General features: G+C 46.2%; 1 protein-coding gene across 2 annotated transcripts in view; it reads left to right on the forward strand.

Moving 5' to 3' along the window:
- LOC148473224 (coiled-coil domain-containing protein 32-like) overlaps window positions 1-18,857 on the forward strand; it is a 43,661-nt gene extending 24,804 nt beyond the window's left edge. For both annotated transcript variants that reach the window (XM_088459931.1, XM_088459932.1), the window contains exon 4: window positions 17,610-18,857. In XM_088459931.1, coding sequence (XP_088316057.1) covers window positions 17,610-17,748 — 139 coding nt within the window. In that variant the 3' untranslated portion in view covers window positions 17,749-18,857. The remainder of the gene's footprint in view (window positions 1-17,609) is intronic.
- The last annotated feature ends 351 nt before the right edge of the window (window positions 18,858-19,208 follow it).

The raw sequence follows: 19,208 nt of genomic DNA on the forward strand, positions 1-19,208 counted from the left end.
AAGTCCCTCCAAGCCACTTTGTGGGGATGATCAATTGCTGTGAATGTTTATTGAAGTCATTGTTACTCAAGGGGTGTCTAAATACTAAATGGGTCACAAACTTTCTATAGAGGTGGCATTACCATCAGTGGTACACATATATGTATGAGTTGGTCAAATGCACACAAGCTTTAAAATATTTGTAATGAACTGCAATGTTCATTACAAATATTCCACTTCTGGAATTTTGTTGACTCTGGTCAGGAACCCTAGGGCTTTCTTCCTTGATAGGAAGTGGATGAAGATAACTACTTGAAGGATGGATGAAGGACAGAATGCAGAGCAGTTGTGGGCAGCTTGGAGGCAGCTGAGATTTGTATAGTGATTGGATCAGAGGTCTGGGTCTGGTACTGTGGGTTGGAGAGACAGGGTCAGAATGGTAATGTTGTAAGCACAGGATGGAGGCAGAGGACTAGTCTCCTTTGCGGATTATGGAGGACAGCTGAAAACGGATGACTTGTCCTAGCAGACTGCTAGAGACAGGTGCCTTGTACATAGCAGACCATGATGGACAGCTGGAGACAGATTAAATCATCTTGCAGAGTATATTGATCAGCAAAGACAAATACTATTTGCAGAGGCAAATTGAGCCAAGAAAAGGTCTCTATAGAAAGAATTTGCTCTGGCCATGGACATAGTACAAATCCAAGTTTAAATGTTGCTCCTAGTGCCGATAGGCTGAGCGTGCATGTGACCGGGGTAGCTGGATGGTTGGTTGAAGGCAGTCAAGTCAGCAGAGCCAATGTACCGAGGAATATGCCGACCCTGTGTGCAGCAGAGCAGATACCCCTCTCAAGCCTGGACGAACCCGCACATCACTCAAGGGACACCAGCAATTACGCAGACTAAGGCCCTGATTCAGAGCCGGACGCAAGTCGCTGCTCATTCGCTCCGAGCGATGTTTGCCCAACTGCGCATGCGTACGGATCGTTATACGCATGCGCGAACAACTCAGTGCGGCCGAAATTCATGTGCTCGCAAAATAGCGAATGCCTGATAATTTGAGTGACAGAAAGAGGCGTATGTGGGTGGTAACAGGGGAAGGTGCTTGAAAACGGGGAGTGGAGATCCGATCGCAGGCGTGCTTAAAGGTCAAAACGGGCGTTTTATGGGTGTGCATATTTAAAACAGCAGCGTCATTGACCACGTCACTGGGTTATTTTAGAGCCAGAACTGCTCGCAAAATTGTGGTAGCAAACACCAGCCCCAAGAATAGCGAGCAGTTCATACCCTGGTCGATGTACTCGATTAATCTAATAAATAGCGGACATGACGTAGGATGCGAGCGGCCAGGGGGCGTATTTTTTCAAAAAACGAACGCAAGTTTTGTTCGCTCGTTCAGACATAGAGGCGTGAACAGACCGCAAACAGCGAACGGTTCATTTGAATAGCCACCCCTTGTTTTAGAACGAACGACCGCAAATAGCGAGTGGCTCTGAATGAGGGCCTAAGTCATGATGCAATGTCATTTTACAAACAAATTTTGCCAGTGTGTTTATAATATAGTATTATTATTTATGTAATATATAGATGTGTCTTCAGACACCAAGGCCCGTATTCAATTTGAGGCGAAAAGTCCAGACTTTTCACCTGCTGGACTTTTCGCCTCCTTCGCCTGTTTTCCAGGCGGAAAGGTATCGCACGCGTGCCCGCTTATCCCGGTATTCAATTTCAAAGGACGCGAAAACGGGACCCGGCGAAACTGGAAGCAGCAAAAAACCTGGGAATTTTCTGGAAATCATCCTTGGCCCCCCTAAAGATGTCCTGACATGGGTCACTATGGGTACCCCCGTTTTTGCCTGCTGAAGGGAAGTCGGGTTTTTAAATAGCCATGGCAGGTTCATAAATGCGGCTTTGAGAAGGTGATGAAGAATAACATTTAGCAATTTTTTGGGGGAAAAATAACTATGGCCATCAAATTTGGGGTACATGAAAATGGGTGCAAGCATATTCTTCTTCGGGTTCCATAGGGTCCACAGAAATTACCTTGGGATGTAGCTGGAGTGATCCAGGCACCAAGCAGTCAACAAGCTTTAACTCCCAGGATGCACTGGGTCCTCCTCCATACATACCCCGCCCCTGGCTACAGGAAGTCAGTTTTTTGCTGTTTGGTGCAGGAGCACCACGCTGTCAGTGGGACTGCAGGAGCAGTCCCCAAACAAGTTTTTTTTTTTCCCGAGTGGCAGTGCGTGGCTGACGTAGGGGATCCATACAGCATGAGGGGGGAGGTACGCTATCCCCTGGCGGCCCCTCCCCCAACCTGGATACTGGTTCAGTCCTAAGACTTCCCGCCTCCTGGTTGCTCCTCCCAGCCTTCCTCTATATGAGTCAGCCAGAGACCACTCTAAGGTGGCTCGGTTCTCAGGAGGCTGGCTCAGTCTCCCTGTATACCTCTCTCTACGGTGTTCAGGTTATACAGAGCTCAATATACTACCAGGCCTGTCCTGGTGTCATGTATGGCTATATGGTAGTGGCTTAAAAAGCTTGGTGCATATGATTATAATATATATATCAAACTATGTATCTATATGCATCGCATGTGACTATTTTGAAATCTGCTGTGTGTTATGCTGCCTTTATCTGAATAACTGACAGTCATAATCTATCACTGCTGTTTCCCCTGATTTAACCCTCTGTGGCAGGTGTATATATCGGGTGTGAAACATTGTCACATTTGTACTCAGACTTTGCATATCAGTACAGATATTATTATGTCCAAAGAAGCTGAAAGACAGGTGGTGCTGGTATCATGTATGGTCTGTAAAGTGGGGTTGTCCCCACAGGATTTCATACAGGATGGGTTATGTGGCCGCTGTGTCAAGGAGTCTCCACATCAGTAAAATTTACCAGCTTCTGAGCAGGAGCCCCCCTGGGCTTCCTTTTCCCAGATTATGGCACAGGTTGCGGAGAGATTGGCAGCCCCTGGGCCAGCTGCCATGATGGGGCCCTCTCCGCATTTGCAACCTGCTATGTTTTTCCCCCCGATGCATCTGTCCTGGTTGGACATGTATGCTAATTCAAGTCAGAATGTGGCTTTGTTGTTTGCAGCTTTTCAGCACCCTAAACAGACAATTAGGCCGCTACAGCCAAAGTCCAGAAGGCGGTCGGCTGCACACACCATTCAGCATTCTGATTCTGGTACATCTTCTGACGACGGGGGGGATACACAGGGTTCCTCTCAGGAATCACCCTCAGACGAGGAAGGCCGTTTCCCAGCTGCAGATGTCCTTTATCTAATTAGGGCAGTCAAGGCTGTGCTAAACATTGACGAGGAGGAGCCTGTGCAAAGAAAGGCTCCAAGGTTTAAATGCCAGAGGGTTATAAAACCTGAGTTTCCCAAGTCTGAGCACCTTTCGGATCTCATGGGGGAAGCATAAAAATTTCCAGATAGGAAGTTCCATATTACAAGGAAGGTGGAAGCCTTTATACCCCTTTCCAGTGGATCAATGCACTAAATGGGAGGTTCCTCCATCAGTGGACGCATTTGTGGCACATCTAATTAAGAGTGCCACATTGCCTATACCTTCTGCTTCCTTGCTTAAATGTCCAACAGATAGGAAACTTGAAGCCTGTCTTAAAGCAATATTTTCTCTGTTGGGTGCGGTTACCCGACCGGCCATGGCTACAGCTTGGGTCTCTAAGGCCATTGAGGAATGGATGAAGACACTGGAAATTTCTCTTCCAGAAGCTTCCAGGGAACATCTGACTACCATCTCTTATGTTAAGGAAGCAGCGTCCTACTTGGGAGAGGCAGCTTTACATGCGGGGATATTATCCTCCAAAGCATCAATGGTTTCAGTGGTGGCCCTCTGGCTGAGGAATTGGAAGGCAGATACAGGGTCCAAGAGAGCTCTGGAATCCCTTATGTTCTCAGGGGGCATTTTGTATGGCACAGAGGATCCCAGGGTGGGAGGCCGACTTCTTCAGTATTCAGACGCCTGGCATCTTACAACAACGGATGCCTGGGTTCGGGAGGGTACGGCCTTACGTTCTGGAGAAGCCCCCCACAAAGGTTTTTCAGCACAACTCCAACAGCGGGTTCTGTGAAAGGGTTATAATCCCGGTTCCAGTGAATCAACTGGGAAAGGGATAGTACTCCAACCTCTTTTTGATTCAGAAACCCAACAGGTCTCACAAGCCTATTGTAAACCTAAAGGGTCTCAACACGTTTATCAGGGTGCCCAGGTTTCGCATGGATACTCTGCGGTTGATTGTATTGGCCATGGAACCAGGGGATTTCATGGTATCCTTGGATATCCAAGAAGCATTCCTTCATGTGCCAATTGCACAATCCCACCAGCAATTCCTGCGGTTCGCAGTCTTACAGGAGCATTTCCAATTTCAGGCACTGCCTTTTGGATTATCAACTGCCCCTTGGCAGTTGACAAGGTCGTGGCAGTAATAACGGCCTGCCTAAGGCGTCAGGGAATCAGGATTCTGTGTATCTGGACGACCTGCTGATATTGGCTCAGTCATCACAAGAGTTGCAGCGTCATCTCGGACTGACGGTAGCGTGTCTACACAGACATGGGTGGATTTTAAATTGGAAAAATTCATTGCATCTTCCAGTACAGCAGATGGTGCATCTAGGGGCAAGGTTGGATTCTCTGGCACAAAGGATATATCTGCCAGAGGACAAGATTGCTGCTTTTCAGCTGAAGATACGCAAGCTTCTTCTCAGCCGATCAGTATCAATCCATGCAGCAATGCAAGTCCTAGGTTCCATGGTTTTGACTTTCGACATGGTGGAGTACGCCCAGTTCCACTCCAGACCATTGCAGAGGTTAATCCTTTCTCACTGGAGAGGGGAGAACTACCTAATAAAGGCACAGACAATCTGGGCCTGATTCAGAGCCGCTCGTAACCGGCCGCTCGTTCGTTCCGAGCGATGTTCGCACATCTGCGCATGCGTATGGGTTTTAGTACGCATGCGCGAACCAGTCAGTGCGGTCAGAAATCGTGTGCTCGCAAAATAGCGAATGCCTGCTAATTTGAGTGACAGGATGAGGCGTTTGTGGGTGGTAACAGGGGAAAGTGCTTGAAAACGGGGAGTGGAGATCCGAACGCAAGCGTGCCAAACGGTCAAAACGGGCGTTTTAAGGGTGTGCATAATTAACAAAGCAGCGTCATCGGCCACGTCACTTGGTTGTCTTTTAGCCTGAACTGCTCGCATGATTGCGGTAGGAAAATGCTACCACAAGAATAGCGAGCAGTTCAGACGCCTTTCGATGTACTCGATTAATCTAATAAATAGCGGAGATGACGTATGATGCGAGCGGCCAGGGGGTGTTTTTTTCAAAATAGCAACCGCATGTTTTGTTCGCTCGTTCAGACATAGAGGCGTCAACAGACTGCAATGAGCGAGCGCTTAATTTAAATATCCGGCCCCTTTATCAGAACAAGCGTCCGCAAATAGCGTCCGGCTCTGAATCAGACCCTCAGTCTCTCGCCAGAAGTGCGACTGTCCCTGTTTTGGTGGTTGCAGACGGGTCGTCTCAACAAAGGTCGCCCATTCTGGATTCCAGATTGGGTTCTTTTCAAAACCGATGCCAGCCTCCGAGGATGGGGTGCAGTGACAGGTCGTCACACTTTTCAGGGAAAGTGGACGGCAAGAGAAAGTCTTCTGTCTATAAATGGCCTGGAACTAAGGGCAGTATTAAGAGCGCTGGTTCAGGCTCAGGAAATATTAAAGGGCAGGCCTGTCCAGGTACAATCGGACAACGCCACCGCAGTAGCCTACCTAAACCATCAGGGAGGCACGCAGAGCCAGGCTGCCATGTCGGAAGTGTCAAACATTCTGGTCTGGGAAGTCCTAAATTGGGAAGCGGACTTCCTAAATCGGCAAGATAGACATGCCGGAGAATGGACTCTTCATCCTCAGGTATTTCAGAACCTAGTGGACAGGTGGGGTCTTCCAGAGGTAGAACTCATGGCCTCAAGGCACAACCACAGGGTACCCAGGTATGGGTCCAGGACCAGGGATCCTGCGGCTGAATTTCTGGACGTTCTGGCAGTAAGGTGGAATTTCAGACTGGCGTATGTGTTTCCTCCGTTTTCCCTTCCCAGGCTCAACAGGAAGGTCAAGCAGGAAAGCAGTACAGTAATACTGGTAGCTCCTGCTTGGCCCATAAATCATTGGTTCACCGACCTGCAGAGTCTCTCCATAGACACTCCGTGGCTTCTTCCTCCGAGGCAGGACCTGTTAATACAGGGTCCCTGCTTGTATCGGCCCTTCCTCGGCTGTCTTTGACGGCATGGCTCTTGAGGCCTCCGTCTTAAAGGCAAAAGGTTTTTCCGATTCTGTAATACAGACAATGTTGAGGGCACGGAAACCTTCCTCTGCCTTCATTTATTACAGAATTTGGCACTCATTTTTTTCAGTGGTGTGAACTGAGGAAGTATGACCCTAAGGGTCTCGCAAGTGCTTTCTTTTCTTTAGGCCGGGTTGAACAGAGGTCTCTGTCTGGCTACTCTGAGGGTGCAGGCCTCGGCACTGTCGGTTTGGTTTCAGAGAAGGGTTGCCACCTTGTCTGATGTAAGAATATTTTTTCAGGGTGTGCTGAGGGTTCAGCCTCCCTTTGTTCCCCCGGTAGCCCTGTGGGATTTGACATTGGTACTCAGGGCTTTACAGGCTCCTCCATTTGAACCCCTGAAATCAGTAGACTTGAAGTGGTTGACAGCGAAGACCGTTTTTCTTCTAGCTATTGCTTCGGGCCACAGAGTCTCTGATTTAGCAGCCTTATCTTTTCGCTCTCCTTTTTTAATATTTCATCAGGATAGCGCTGTTCTTCGTACCAGGGCCGGCTACCTTCCTAAGGTGGTATCTCTGTTTCATATGAATTAAGAAATTGTGGTTCCGGCTTTGCAAGCTTCTGGCCTTTCGGCTGGTTAAGCATCATTAGATGTTGTGAGGGCTCTACATATCTATGTAGACCGCACTAGCTCCATTATAAAGACATATTCTTTATTTGTGTTGTATGGCTGTCATAAGCGAGGCTGGCCAGCTAATAAACAGTCTTTGGCCAGATGGTTGCATATGACAATTTCTCAAGCTTACACACAAGCTGATCTTGTTGTTCCGGACACGGTTACAGCACATTCTACGAGATCTGTGGGACCTTTCTACTGAGACACAGGAGCATCCCCACCCCTAGGAGGAACTGCTTTGGGACATCCCAAGGTAATTTCTGTGGACTCTATGGAACCCGAAGAAGAAAATATGGTATAACATACCTTTGTTAACTCTTTTTCTTCAAGGTCCTTAGGGTCCACAGAGCACCCACCCTAACGCACCTGTTGTTGTAGTTGGGAAATTCTTTTCTGTTGTATTGCTAGGGTTCCCTCTTCTTACAGAGAGTGTGTCTGGAATGCAAGGGTACTTCCTTCCTTTTCAATTTTTTCTTTCCTGCTTGGGCTTGATAACAAACTGTAACCAGGAGCGGGGTATGTATGGAGGAGGACCCAGTGCATCCTGGGAGCTAAAGCTTGTTGACTGTTTGGTGCCTGTATCACTCCAGCTACATCCCAAGGTAATTTCTGTGGACCCTATGGACCTCGAAGAAAAAGAGTTAACAAAGGTATGTTATACTATAACGTTTATTTTTAAATAGTCTTCAAAAATGCTCCTGTCGCTACTCCCCGCAATAAAGAAAACCATTTGCCGCATACTTTGGAACCCCTCTGGATTTAATTTTGCTATTTTAGAAGTGTGTCCCCTATTTTTTTTTTTTTTTTTTTTTTACTCCCAAAATTAAAGTAAATTTTTTAGGGTGTCCTGATTTTTTTGTTAAACTTTTTTTTGACATACATTAATTTTAGGGGCCATTCCCAGGGGTGCAGGCTATTTTTTTTAAGCCTGCACCCCTAAACCACAATTCTGCACTTTTTCTTGCCAGCTATTCTGTGGAGAAAAGTTATCCCCGTTTTTTTACAAAGTCTTTTTGCACCGGCAAAAGTCTTTGAAATTGAATACAGGGATAATTAAAATAGGCGAAAATTATGTTAAAAGACGATAACGGATTTTCGCCTTAAATTGAATACAGCCCCAAGTCTGAGGCAGAGATACAGGAAATTAATAGTTCTTTATCAAAGTGCCTTTGGAACTTTAATGTATTCATATGTTAGCACAAGTCAGAAAAACAACCCTGGAAAGGAGCATTGCACCGCTATAAAACTAATTTTTAGATACCTGAAAGGTACTAGCTCCTGTTTTCAGAAGCTGGAAGTTTGGAGTTTTAGCCTTCTGTGATGCTAATTGGATATCAGATGAGTAATATAGGTGTTCCTACACTGGATACCTGGTCACACTAGTGGGCACGCAGTGGACACACACATTTTGGCAGTGTGTGTATAGATTACAGTATTTTTGTATGTAATATAGATATGTATCCTCTGACACCTAGCCTCATTACACCATATGGCGCAAGATGTCCGGCGCGACTGAACCACTCCGAGCAGTGTAGCATAACAACCTTTTCTTTACATTTTGTGTCTTATTCGCATTGCAGACCCGGCGAAACACCACTAAGTGTTCTAGAGATGCTGGGCTGTGTCTTCAACCACACAGGAATTTGGGGGAAAATTATCAAAACTTGAAGGGAGATAAAATGGAGAGAGATAAAATACCAGCCAATCAGCTTCTAATTGTCATTATACAAGCTATACTGTATTTCAAAAACGACAAGAGATGACTGGTTGGTACTTTATCTCTCTCCAAGCTTTTCTAAATCTGCCTTTCATTTTAAACATGTATAACTTGTTAGATGAAACATAGTGTAACTTGTTAGATGAAACACAGTATGAGAGAGAAAAGCTGCATTGTAGCACTTCTTATAAAGATTCTGACTCATGGATGTACAGATGTTGCACATCGAATTGATCAGTGCAATCTAGCAAAGTATTTTTGTCGCTTCCAGTTTTATTTGTACGAATAAGACGCTTGGCTCGGCTGAGTTGCCTGGGACCTGGCGCGCTGAGAGAGGCTGTGTGGCATAACTGAAGCCACGGTGTATGAGTTGTGATGAGTTCAACTGGTAGCAACAGAACTTTCTGAGCAGGACGGAGTTACTTCAAATATGGATACAATCCATTTCAAACTGAATGTGTTTCCATCACCACCTCAATCCCTTTATACCTATTTGATTAACCTCTTACTAAAAATACTGTGTTTTAGCATAATTACACAAATGTAAAACAAAAAAGCGGTGACCCAGCATATGTTTAAAGAAAGTTTCTTCTTCGGGGCTCCATAGGGATCCACAGGGATACCATGGGGATATTATGGTTGGAGAGACCAAGCACCAAACAGTTAAAGCTTCAGCTCCCAGGATGCCTCGGGTCCTCCTGCATATATACCCCGCCCCTAGCCATAGGACTTCAGTTGTTCGTTATGTGCGGCAGGATCAAGACGCACCTTTGTAACAGGGGAATGCTCAGAGCAGTCCTAAGCTTTTATTTTATGTTTTATTTTATTTTTAGGATTTTTGATCAGCAGTACTAAGCTTCTGAAATAAGACACGTACTGCTACTCCATCTACCTCCACCTGGGCCGCAACACCAGTAACTGGGCTGGTGATTCCGGCGGGTCGTGGCTGAAGCTTGCTAGCAGCTATAGAAAATATACAATGTACAATTGATAAGCGGGGATGAGCGCAATACTTTTTCACATTGAAAACCAGCTATGTCGGCGAAAATTCCGGCATGCGAAAAGTACGGGACTTTTCGCACTTAATAGAATATGCCCCATATGGAGGAAGAATTCTATATCATTCAGGGGGAGACGGACTACATACTCCTACATGTAAGTAGGAGATATAAATTCCATTACACGTACAAAAAACTTTTTCAACAACATATTCTTCTCCGTTATTTGAGGAATTCTTGAACGAGGAGTCTCCCACAAGAAAAGTTTTTGTGAGACTCTTTTTAGATTCTGGACTCCATTTATCATCTGTACTGTTTATATACCTCAGAGAAAGGAGTGCTCGATACATTGTATTTTTTGTATGGTTATATGACATGTGGTGGGGAACACATCGTTATCAGGTAGCACTTTCATTTTGTGAGCGCAGGGGTCATATAGTATTTTTTTCTTGCTAGCAGCTATGCTGCGACCCGGACTGCAACCGGAAGCACAGAGATGTCAGATAAGACGATTTCTCGCTTACGGGGAATCGCGAGCGGCAGTCCTTTGTTCTGGTGTCAGAGATGTATCAGAAGCCACTGCAGTCAGGGCCCGGGATTGTTCGCATGCCCGGGATTTGCTTTTATTGAACATGTCAGGCATCAGGGAATCAGATTTCTCCCATATCTAGACGACCTTTTGATATTGGCACAGACTCCGGTTGTTTTACAAAATCATCTTCAACTGACCATAGCCTGCCTACAAGGGCACAGCTGGATAATCAATTGGAAGAAATCATCACTTTCTCCAACACAGCAGATGGTACATCTGGGAGCGTTTCTGGATTCTTGCGCACAAAGGGTGTTTCTGCCAGAGGACAAGATTGTGTGCCTATCATTGTGAATACGCAAGCGAAAAATATCCATTCTGTTAGCGATGCAGGTCCTGGGATCAATGATATCCACCTTCGACATGGTGGGATATGCTCAGCTCCATTCCAAACCTCTGCAAAAATGAATTCTCTCCAGGTGGAACGGACAGCATCATCTAATAAGGTCCCAGAGGATCCTTCTCACTCCAGAGGTTCGTCACTCCCTCCTGTGGTGAGAAAGGACCATCTAAACAAAGGGTGCCCGTTCTGGATTCCAAATTGAGTGCTTCTCACCATGGACGCCAGTCTTCATGGATGGGGGGCAGTGACAGGTCATCACACCTTTCAGGGAAGATAGACAAATCAGGGAAGTCATATGCCAATAAACATTCTGGAACTCTGAGCAGTATGCAAAGCACTTGTCATGGCACAGGACCTGCTCCAAGGCAGGTCGGTCCACATCCAGTCCGACAACGCGACTACAGAGGCCTACCTCAATCATCAGGGAGGCACGAAAAGTTATGCAGCCATGAAAGAAGTGACAAAGGTTCTGGTTTGGGCAGAATGTCATCTTCCGGCCATCTCGGCAATATTCATACCGGGAGTACTCAATTGGGAAGCAGACTTCTTAAGTTGCCAGGACATACATGCCGGAGAGTGATCTCTCCATCCTAGAGAATTTCAGTTCCTGGTAAACAAATGGGATCTACCAGAGATAGATCTCATGGTGTCATGCTGCAACCACAAGGTCCCCAGGTATGGGTCCAGGTCCAGAGACCCATCAGCAGCCTTCGTGGATGCACTCGCAGTAAGATGGAACTTCAAGCTGGTGTATCTCTTTCCTCCAATCTTCCGCCTCCTAAGAGTTCTCAGAAAATTCAAGCAGGAAGGCGGAACAATAATACTGGTGGCTCCGGCTTGGCCCAGACGTCATTGGTTCACCGACATACAGAATCTGTCCGTATCAGCTTCCTCTATGGCAGGACCTGCTAACGCAGGGTCCCTGCCAACATCCGGAATTACCACGTCTGGCTTTGATGGCGTGGCTCTTGAATCTTCCATCCTAAGAGCAAAAGATTTTTCCAGTTCTGTAATTTAAACAATGCTTAGGGCACGGAAACCTGCCTCTGCCCGCGTCTATTACAGAGTTTGGCATTCTTTTGGTCAGTGGTGTTCCCATAGGAAATATGATCCTAAGGTGTTCATGATTTCTAGGGTTCTGGCTTTTCTTCAGGCGGGGTTAGATAGTGGTCTCTGCCTGGCCACTTTGAGAGTGCAGGTTTCCGCACTGTCAGTCTGGTTCCATAAGAAGATTGCTTCATTACCAGATGTTAGATTTTTTTTCCAAGGAGATCTGCGAGTTCAGCCTCCATTTGTACCACTGGTAGCACCGCGGGATTTGTCTTTGGTTCTTAAGGGGCTAGAAGCTCCACCATTTGAACCTCAAGACTCTGCAGATTTGAAGTGGTTGACAGCGAAGACACTTTTTCCCGCTATCTCTTCTGCTCACAGAGTCTCTGTTTTGGCAGCACTATCTTGTCGCTCCCCCCTGTTTTTTTCCCACCAGGATAAAGCTGTTCTTCGTACAGGGGAGGGTTACCTTCCTAAGGTAGTGTCCCGTTTTCATGTGAATGAAGAAATTGTAGTTTCAGCTTTTCAGGCTTCACATCTTTCTGTAGGTGAAGCCTCCCTGCAGGCTCGGACTGGGCCAGCGGGGAATCGGGTAAATCCCCGGTGGGCCCTTCTGCTCTGTAACTCCACCCACTTTAACCGGGGGGCGGAGCCATGTAGGGGCAGACTGGTTCTATGAGCAGGGCCACCTTCAAGGGTTACGGCCAGCATACTGTATTTAGCACAAAGCAACAAGGAAGGAAGCCCCAGACCTCAGCAAAGGCAGCAGCTAGCCCCTCCCCCTTTGCCGATGTTGCGCGGAAATATCGGGACCCCGTCCTCAGCGGCGGCAACATTGGGACCCTGTCCTCCGCAGAGGCCCCCCCGTATCATCAGTGTCGGCAGCAGTGATCACTCCGCGACCTCAGCAGCGGGCCACCCTGTTTCCTTAGCGCCGGCAGTAGCGCCGCCCACCCCAGCGTCCTCAGCAGCGCCGCCCCCCCACCCACGTCCTTAGCGCTGACAGTAGCCCCCCCAACCTGCGTCATCGGCAGCAACCCTCTCCCCGCGACCTCAGCAGCGGGCCCTCCTTGTTCCCCAGCATCGGCAGCATTGAGCTTCCTCATCCTCAGCAATGGCAGAAGTGCCCCCACCTTCAATCAACAGCGGCAGCTGCAGGTCTTGGAGAATGAGCGATGGGCTAGCTAGTGAGTGCAGTCAGACTGGGGACCTCTCTATCCAGGTACTGTACCTACACCCCACTGATCCCTGCATGTGTATAGTGTACATGGCTTTTATTCACACCCTACTGACTCTCCAACACTCCTCTAATATTCCCATACTGTAGCTTCCATTGGGCACGATTCTATTTAACGCGATGTAAATAGCGCCGGGAGTGAGCTCCCGGAGCTATTCAATACACCGCGCTGCCAAGTCCGACTAATGATTTCTTCTCTCATCCCTCCGGGGATGAGAGAAGAAATCCGACAAAAGTTCCGGCGCAAGGCTGTTTTCTGCCCTTCGCGCCTGGAAAACAGCCTCGCGCCGGGAAGTTAGGTCGGGGAATGCCCGTTATCGCGCCTAAACACCCTGTTTAAGGCGCAAGAACGAGCCTTCCCTGACCTAACATCGCGATGAATTGAATAACTCCGGGAGCTATCTCCCGGCGCTATTTACATCGCATTGAATAGAATCGTGCCCATTGAATGCATACTAAACCAGTATGTCTCTAGGCCCCCTTACTAGCAGTGCTTCTGCCCCTTCACCAGCTGCCCCTTTGCCCGTCTACCCTGGCTGTCCCTTTGCCCCTCTCCCTGGCTGTCCCTTTGCTCCCTTCCCTGGCTGTCCCTCTGTCTGCTTTCCCCGGCTGTCCCTCTGCCTCCTTTCCTGGCTGTACCTCTGGTATGCGGTCAGGAAGCCGGTGGTTGAAATGCAGACCGTCGGCTTCCCGACTGTGAAATCCCGGCATGAGACTAATGATAGGCGTCGATATCCCGACGCCTATCATTATCCTCACGCCGAAATCCTGACGCCTGGCATACCAAATGAAGGTATGCAGGGCGCCAGGACCTCTTAGCCACGGAGAGGGGGGTTTGGTTTAGGGGCTCCCAGGGGGACTTAGTGTTAGGCACTCCCCCGGGAAGGTTAGGCTAGGGGAAGGGGGGGGAGTTTAGGGTTAGGCACCCCCCTTCCGAGATGGTTAGGCTTAGGGTGCGGGGAGGGCGGGTTAGGTTTAGGCACCCCTGTGGGGAGGTTAGGGTTAGGCACTAGGAGGGAGGTTAGAGTTAGGCACCCCTAAGGGATGGCTAGGGAGGGGAGAGGGTTAGAGATAGTTAAAATACTCACCTTGTCAGGATCTTCATAGTTCGGCATTCCGGCGTTAGTATAACATCTGCCGGGCTTAGGTTCGGCGGTATGTCATACCGATTCCATCCCTCTGCCCCCTTTCCCGGATTTCCTGTCACCTTTTATGGCTGTCCTTCTGCCACCTTCTACTGCTGTCCTTCTGCAACTTCCACAGTTGTCCCTCTGCACGTTCTTCCACTGTCCTTCTGCCACTTTCCACTGTTGTCCCTCTGTCACTTTCCCCACCTGTCTCTCTGCCACTTTCCACATCTGTCCCTCTGCACCTTCCTCAGCTGTTCCTCTGCACCTTCCTCAGCTGTTCCTCTGCACCTTCCTCAGCTGTCCCTCTGCACTTTTCTTAGCTGTCCTTCTGCACCTTATACAGGTTTGGATCCCTCTTCGCAGAACTGCTTCCCATAGGAAGGAGCGGGGCTCAGAGAACAAGCGCCATCTGAAGATGGAACTTGTTCTCGTCAGCAAACAACGAAAACGTCAAGTTTTCACAATTTGCTGAATATCAGGTGGTCCTATGGGACCCCTGATGATGAATGGCCCGTTACCTTAAATATGCGGAGACTAACATTTCCACATGGTTATGGGGCCATTTTAGTTATGATCAATATGCCCCTCTGTCCCCCTACACATCTATTAGACTAAATTGGGCATAATGCTGTCTGAGAATGTATAATATTATGTTTCCTTTGTGGAATGATCGCTCCCCTCCCATCAATGACCTTCAGTGGGCCCCTACCTCTGCATTTCCCTGGTGGGCCCTTACTACCCCAGTCCGACACTGCCTCCCTGGATGTAGTTTGTGCTCTCCGTATCTATGTGGAGCGTACAATCTCTGTTAGAAAATCTGATGCTCTTTTTGCATTATATGGTTTTCACCTTGACGATGGCCAGCTAATAAGCAGACTCTGGTGAGATGGCTACGGATGACTCTCTCTCAGGTGTACACACAGTCTGATCTCCCTGTTCCAAGCACGGTGACCGCACATTCTACTCGGTCTGTAGGGCCACCGTGGGCATTTAGTTGTGCTTCTATGAAACAATTGTGCAAGGCAGCCACGTGGTCTTCTTTCCACACTTTTCTTAGGTTCTATGCCTTACGTTCTATGTCTTTGATACTTTTGCCACTCAGGATGCTTCCTTTGGCAATGAGTTCTCCTTTCTGCTCAGGAGCATACCCCACCCTAGAGGAAATGCTTTAGGACATCCCCATGGTATCTCTATGGACCCGAAGAAAATAAGAGTTATGGTGGACTTACCTTGATAAGTCTTTTTCTTCGAGGTCCATAGGGTCCACAGGGCACCCACCCTGACTCACCTGGCTGCATGGGTAATGTTTTCTTTCGGTCACAGATTCCCTCAACTTGTGTAAGAGTGTTTCTGGTGTATGATTGCTCTTCCTTCTCCTCTTTCCTTCTCCTGCCTTGAGGCTTGTTAACTAAACTGAAGTCCTATGGCTTGGAGCGGGGTATATATGGAGGAGGACCCAAGGCATCCTGGGAGCTGAAGTTTTAACTGTTTGGTGCCTGGTCTATCCAATTAATATCCCCATGGTATCCCTGTGGACCCTATGGACCTCGAAGAAAAGGAGTTATCTACGTAAGTCTACCATAACTCTAATTATCCCTATTCACATAAATGAATAAATAGGACCCTGAACCACAATAAACTTGGGAGACCTGGCTAATTTAACGTTTGCTTTACCTTAATCTGATGACTTGCTGTATATGTTATGTAGAAAATTTTCAAGTCCTATGCTTACTATTTTGTGTATTTTATTTGTTCCTATTTGATGTTTATGTCCGCCGGCGATTATGATACACTATGTAGACAAAATTGATTAGACACTGACAGCAAATAGATCAACAGTCGTTTTTTTTCCGTAGAACTGTAAGTGAATGGGCCTCTCTGTGAAGTGTTCTTGTCGAAACCGTCACACTAGTGGCCATTTGGAACTCATGTGCAATGGTATGCATGGTAGGCATTTCGCTTACATGGGGGTGTCCAATCACTTTTGTCTACATAGCATAGATACAAACCAAAAATAAATAAAACAGGCAAACTAAAAAAATGCTTAGTTGTCAATGATATTTGAACTAATTTAGTGAATTTTGGGGTTGCTCAATTCAAAAATGAAAGTTTTTTTTATTTTCTTTTACAAATTGGCTTTAGTTCTTGAGATAATGGATGCCCTTAATTAATAGGTAACTTAACCATTACGCATGCATATGTAACCTATCTGAACATTCTAGAACAGAGTTTCCCAAACTCCGCCATTACAGTCCAGGTTTTAAGGATAGCCATGCTTTAATCCAGATGGTTAAATCAAATTGAATGAGTTAGTAATTAAGTGACCTGTGCTTAAGCATGGATATCCTTAAAACCTGGACTGTAATGGTAAAGTTTGGGTAACTGTTCTAGAAGGTGAGACACATGAATATTCTAGATGTTCACCCTGCGATTATTCTAGAATATTACTCCTCTGTATATAAATGATCGACCACCCAGCCAGCAGTCAGTTGACAGTTGTCTCGTCGGTGTATCTCAAAAATTAGAGCCAATCTAGCAAAACCGATGTCCTATTCGGAATCAACACCACAAAGTTGCCCCAAAATCACTGTAATATGCTTGCCAAATGGTGGTGACACCCAGTGCAGCACCTTCTGACCCTCACGTGGCCTTACCCCCTGAGTTGCCCCATTTTGAGGGCGTGACTCATTGTTATGCCCCCATTATCTTCACACTGGGGGCTTGCCCAGCGCTCCTGGAACTGCTGGGAAGCCCTAGCCTATCCAGACACAGGGGGAGCATCTAATGGATGACGCCGCATGCGCTCGTCATCCATCACCGCTGCTCGCTGCTCAGTGACACCATCCGAGGGGACGACACTAAAATAGTAGAGCAGCTCAGCTATTTGGGTGTCACCCCATGAATGGTGTCACCCGTTGTGGCCCGCACCTCCCTATTGACGCCAGCGATAGAAAATCATTCCTTGAAACTAAATTTTAATGGCAAGACATTCTGTATGACAATAGCTTTTGCTAACACATGTTAGAAAATATATTATGTAAATGTAGCAAATAAAAAAATAGTGCCATTATTTCAAACAAGTCAGAAGCTATTTCTGGAAATAGTCTGGAAAACACATATTGTACAGATAAACAGCAAGTACACAGGCTGCTTCAATAATGGCAATTGATTTATATTTGAAATAACGGTTTATTAATTGTACTGCTGTGATTCACCATTACACGGTTAGCATGCTAATCTAGCATGGCATGACAATTTGAGGATATGTGTGTTCTCCAATTGTGACTATTGTCCCCAAAATGTAACATGTTATGTTAATGTCATGTGTCAACAGTTTTCCTTATGTATTTATTAGATTCAACAAAATAAATGAGGCAGGAAAAGATTCCTATCTCCCTTATACACATGTCGCATATGAGGACTCTCCCGTTTTGCTCCCACTGTCACACCTTGCCTCAACATGACATCTCCTGACACTAAGTTTGGGCTCATTACCATTGCTTAGTCTGACTGTTTTGGCTTTTTTTAAGCTGCTTACAACTATTGATTTCTTTCCTTTTTCAATTCTCACATTTCCAGCACACTGGAACATTTGAAGAGGTGGCTGCAGCCAGAGAAAGTTGCTATAAGTGCAGAGGAAGTGCAGTGTCTAATACCTGGCGAATCTCCCCCGGTAAATGCTGAAAACGACCCAGACTCGGCCACTGCTGAACATTGAGAGCTACTGTCCTACTGGTCCTTCTGCACATCTCAAAGTCCCTATAACCAAACTGTTGTAGTGGAGATAATTATATTTAATTTACGGATCACCAAGGCATTCCTGTTCCTCTCACAAATCCCCCGTGGGTCAACCTTTTGTCATTCCCAGTATTGGTTATTACTAGGGCAAACTATGAATTATAATATTCATCCACTTTATGTTTGTTTTGGGGAGGGTGCGGTGCTAACTTACTACGGGCAAGTACGTTCAAAATGTCATACATTAGAATAAAAAAAATCTGCTACTTCTGTTCTAGTACATTTGTAACAATGCACTATAGTTAAAACATACTAAAGCAGCAGAAATGGGTTTAATTAAAGTATTTGGTTTAAAAAAATATAGTTGCAAATGGATCTGTCACCTACAGCCAACTGTGCTGGTATCTAAAGAGAGAATGTTCAGTGTGCTATGTAATAGTGGTTCTGAATGATTAAATTGGATTAAAACTGCAAAATATTCACCCTACAGGATATCCCACTAAACAGCTCATGTAAGTATTGTCTTTGGCATTATAGCTGCAAGTACTGGACAGTTGGAGGGGCCATCTAATATGCCCTATTTCTCAACAATGTTGTGTGTTCATAACTGTACATTGCATTTAGGTTTTTATTCTGACTGTTCCCTCTAGTTGTAACATAGACTTGGGACCATACATGTAAATTACATAATTACAATAAAATATTTTATACACATACTTCTGTCTTTTCCCCACCTGCTGTCTTTTAGGTGGGGGTCTGGTTTTATATGTCAGTTCTTTTATTAGCACACCTGGAAAAAGGGGAAAATAGAGTAATTGCAGAAAAATATATGTTATGGATTCAGCTGTAGGCAGCTATAGCAGAGGGTGACAGTGAGAGTGTTTGCACAGTAAGCCTGTGGTTTGCTTACATCAATGCTAATTATCCAGAAGGGTTGATTAAAAATGCACCACAGCGATATCATCTGTTCTTTTGCAGGTCAATTTGGCTCCTCAATTTTCCTGATTGGCTTTTTCATTTTATCTTCCTCTTAATTACACATTTAAAATTGCTGTATTTTGACAATACTATAACATTATAGTATGAAATATGATGAACATTGGAAAATGTAGGAAAATGAGAGCACATCTTTGCTCTTATTCTGTACATTTTTTGTTTGAATTTTAAAAATAAAAAAAATAAAATGTTTTTTTGTGTCCCTGACTTGTGTGCTTAATGTAAGGCACCTGGTCGCTTGTGTAGCGAAAAAAAAAGATAAAGCCTGTGCAAAACATTTTACATAACACCAGCAGCATCACTTACTGTGGTGGCACCCGGTGCGGTTTGCACTGCTGGACTCCTTACGTGTGTGCAAGGGGATGTGGTCTCGTTCCACAAAGCCACACACCCTTATGTGTGCAAATCTTGGGGGTGTGACCGCATGTCACGCCCCCCGTTCTT

Source organism: Taudactylus pleione, unplaced genomic scaffold (genome assembly GCF_031769625.1).
Source record: "Taudactylus pleione unplaced genomic scaffold, aTauple2 ptg000953l, whole genome shotgun sequence".
Lineage (NCBI taxonomy): Eukaryota > Metazoa > Chordata > Amphibia > Anura > Myobatrachidae > Taudactylus > Taudactylus pleione.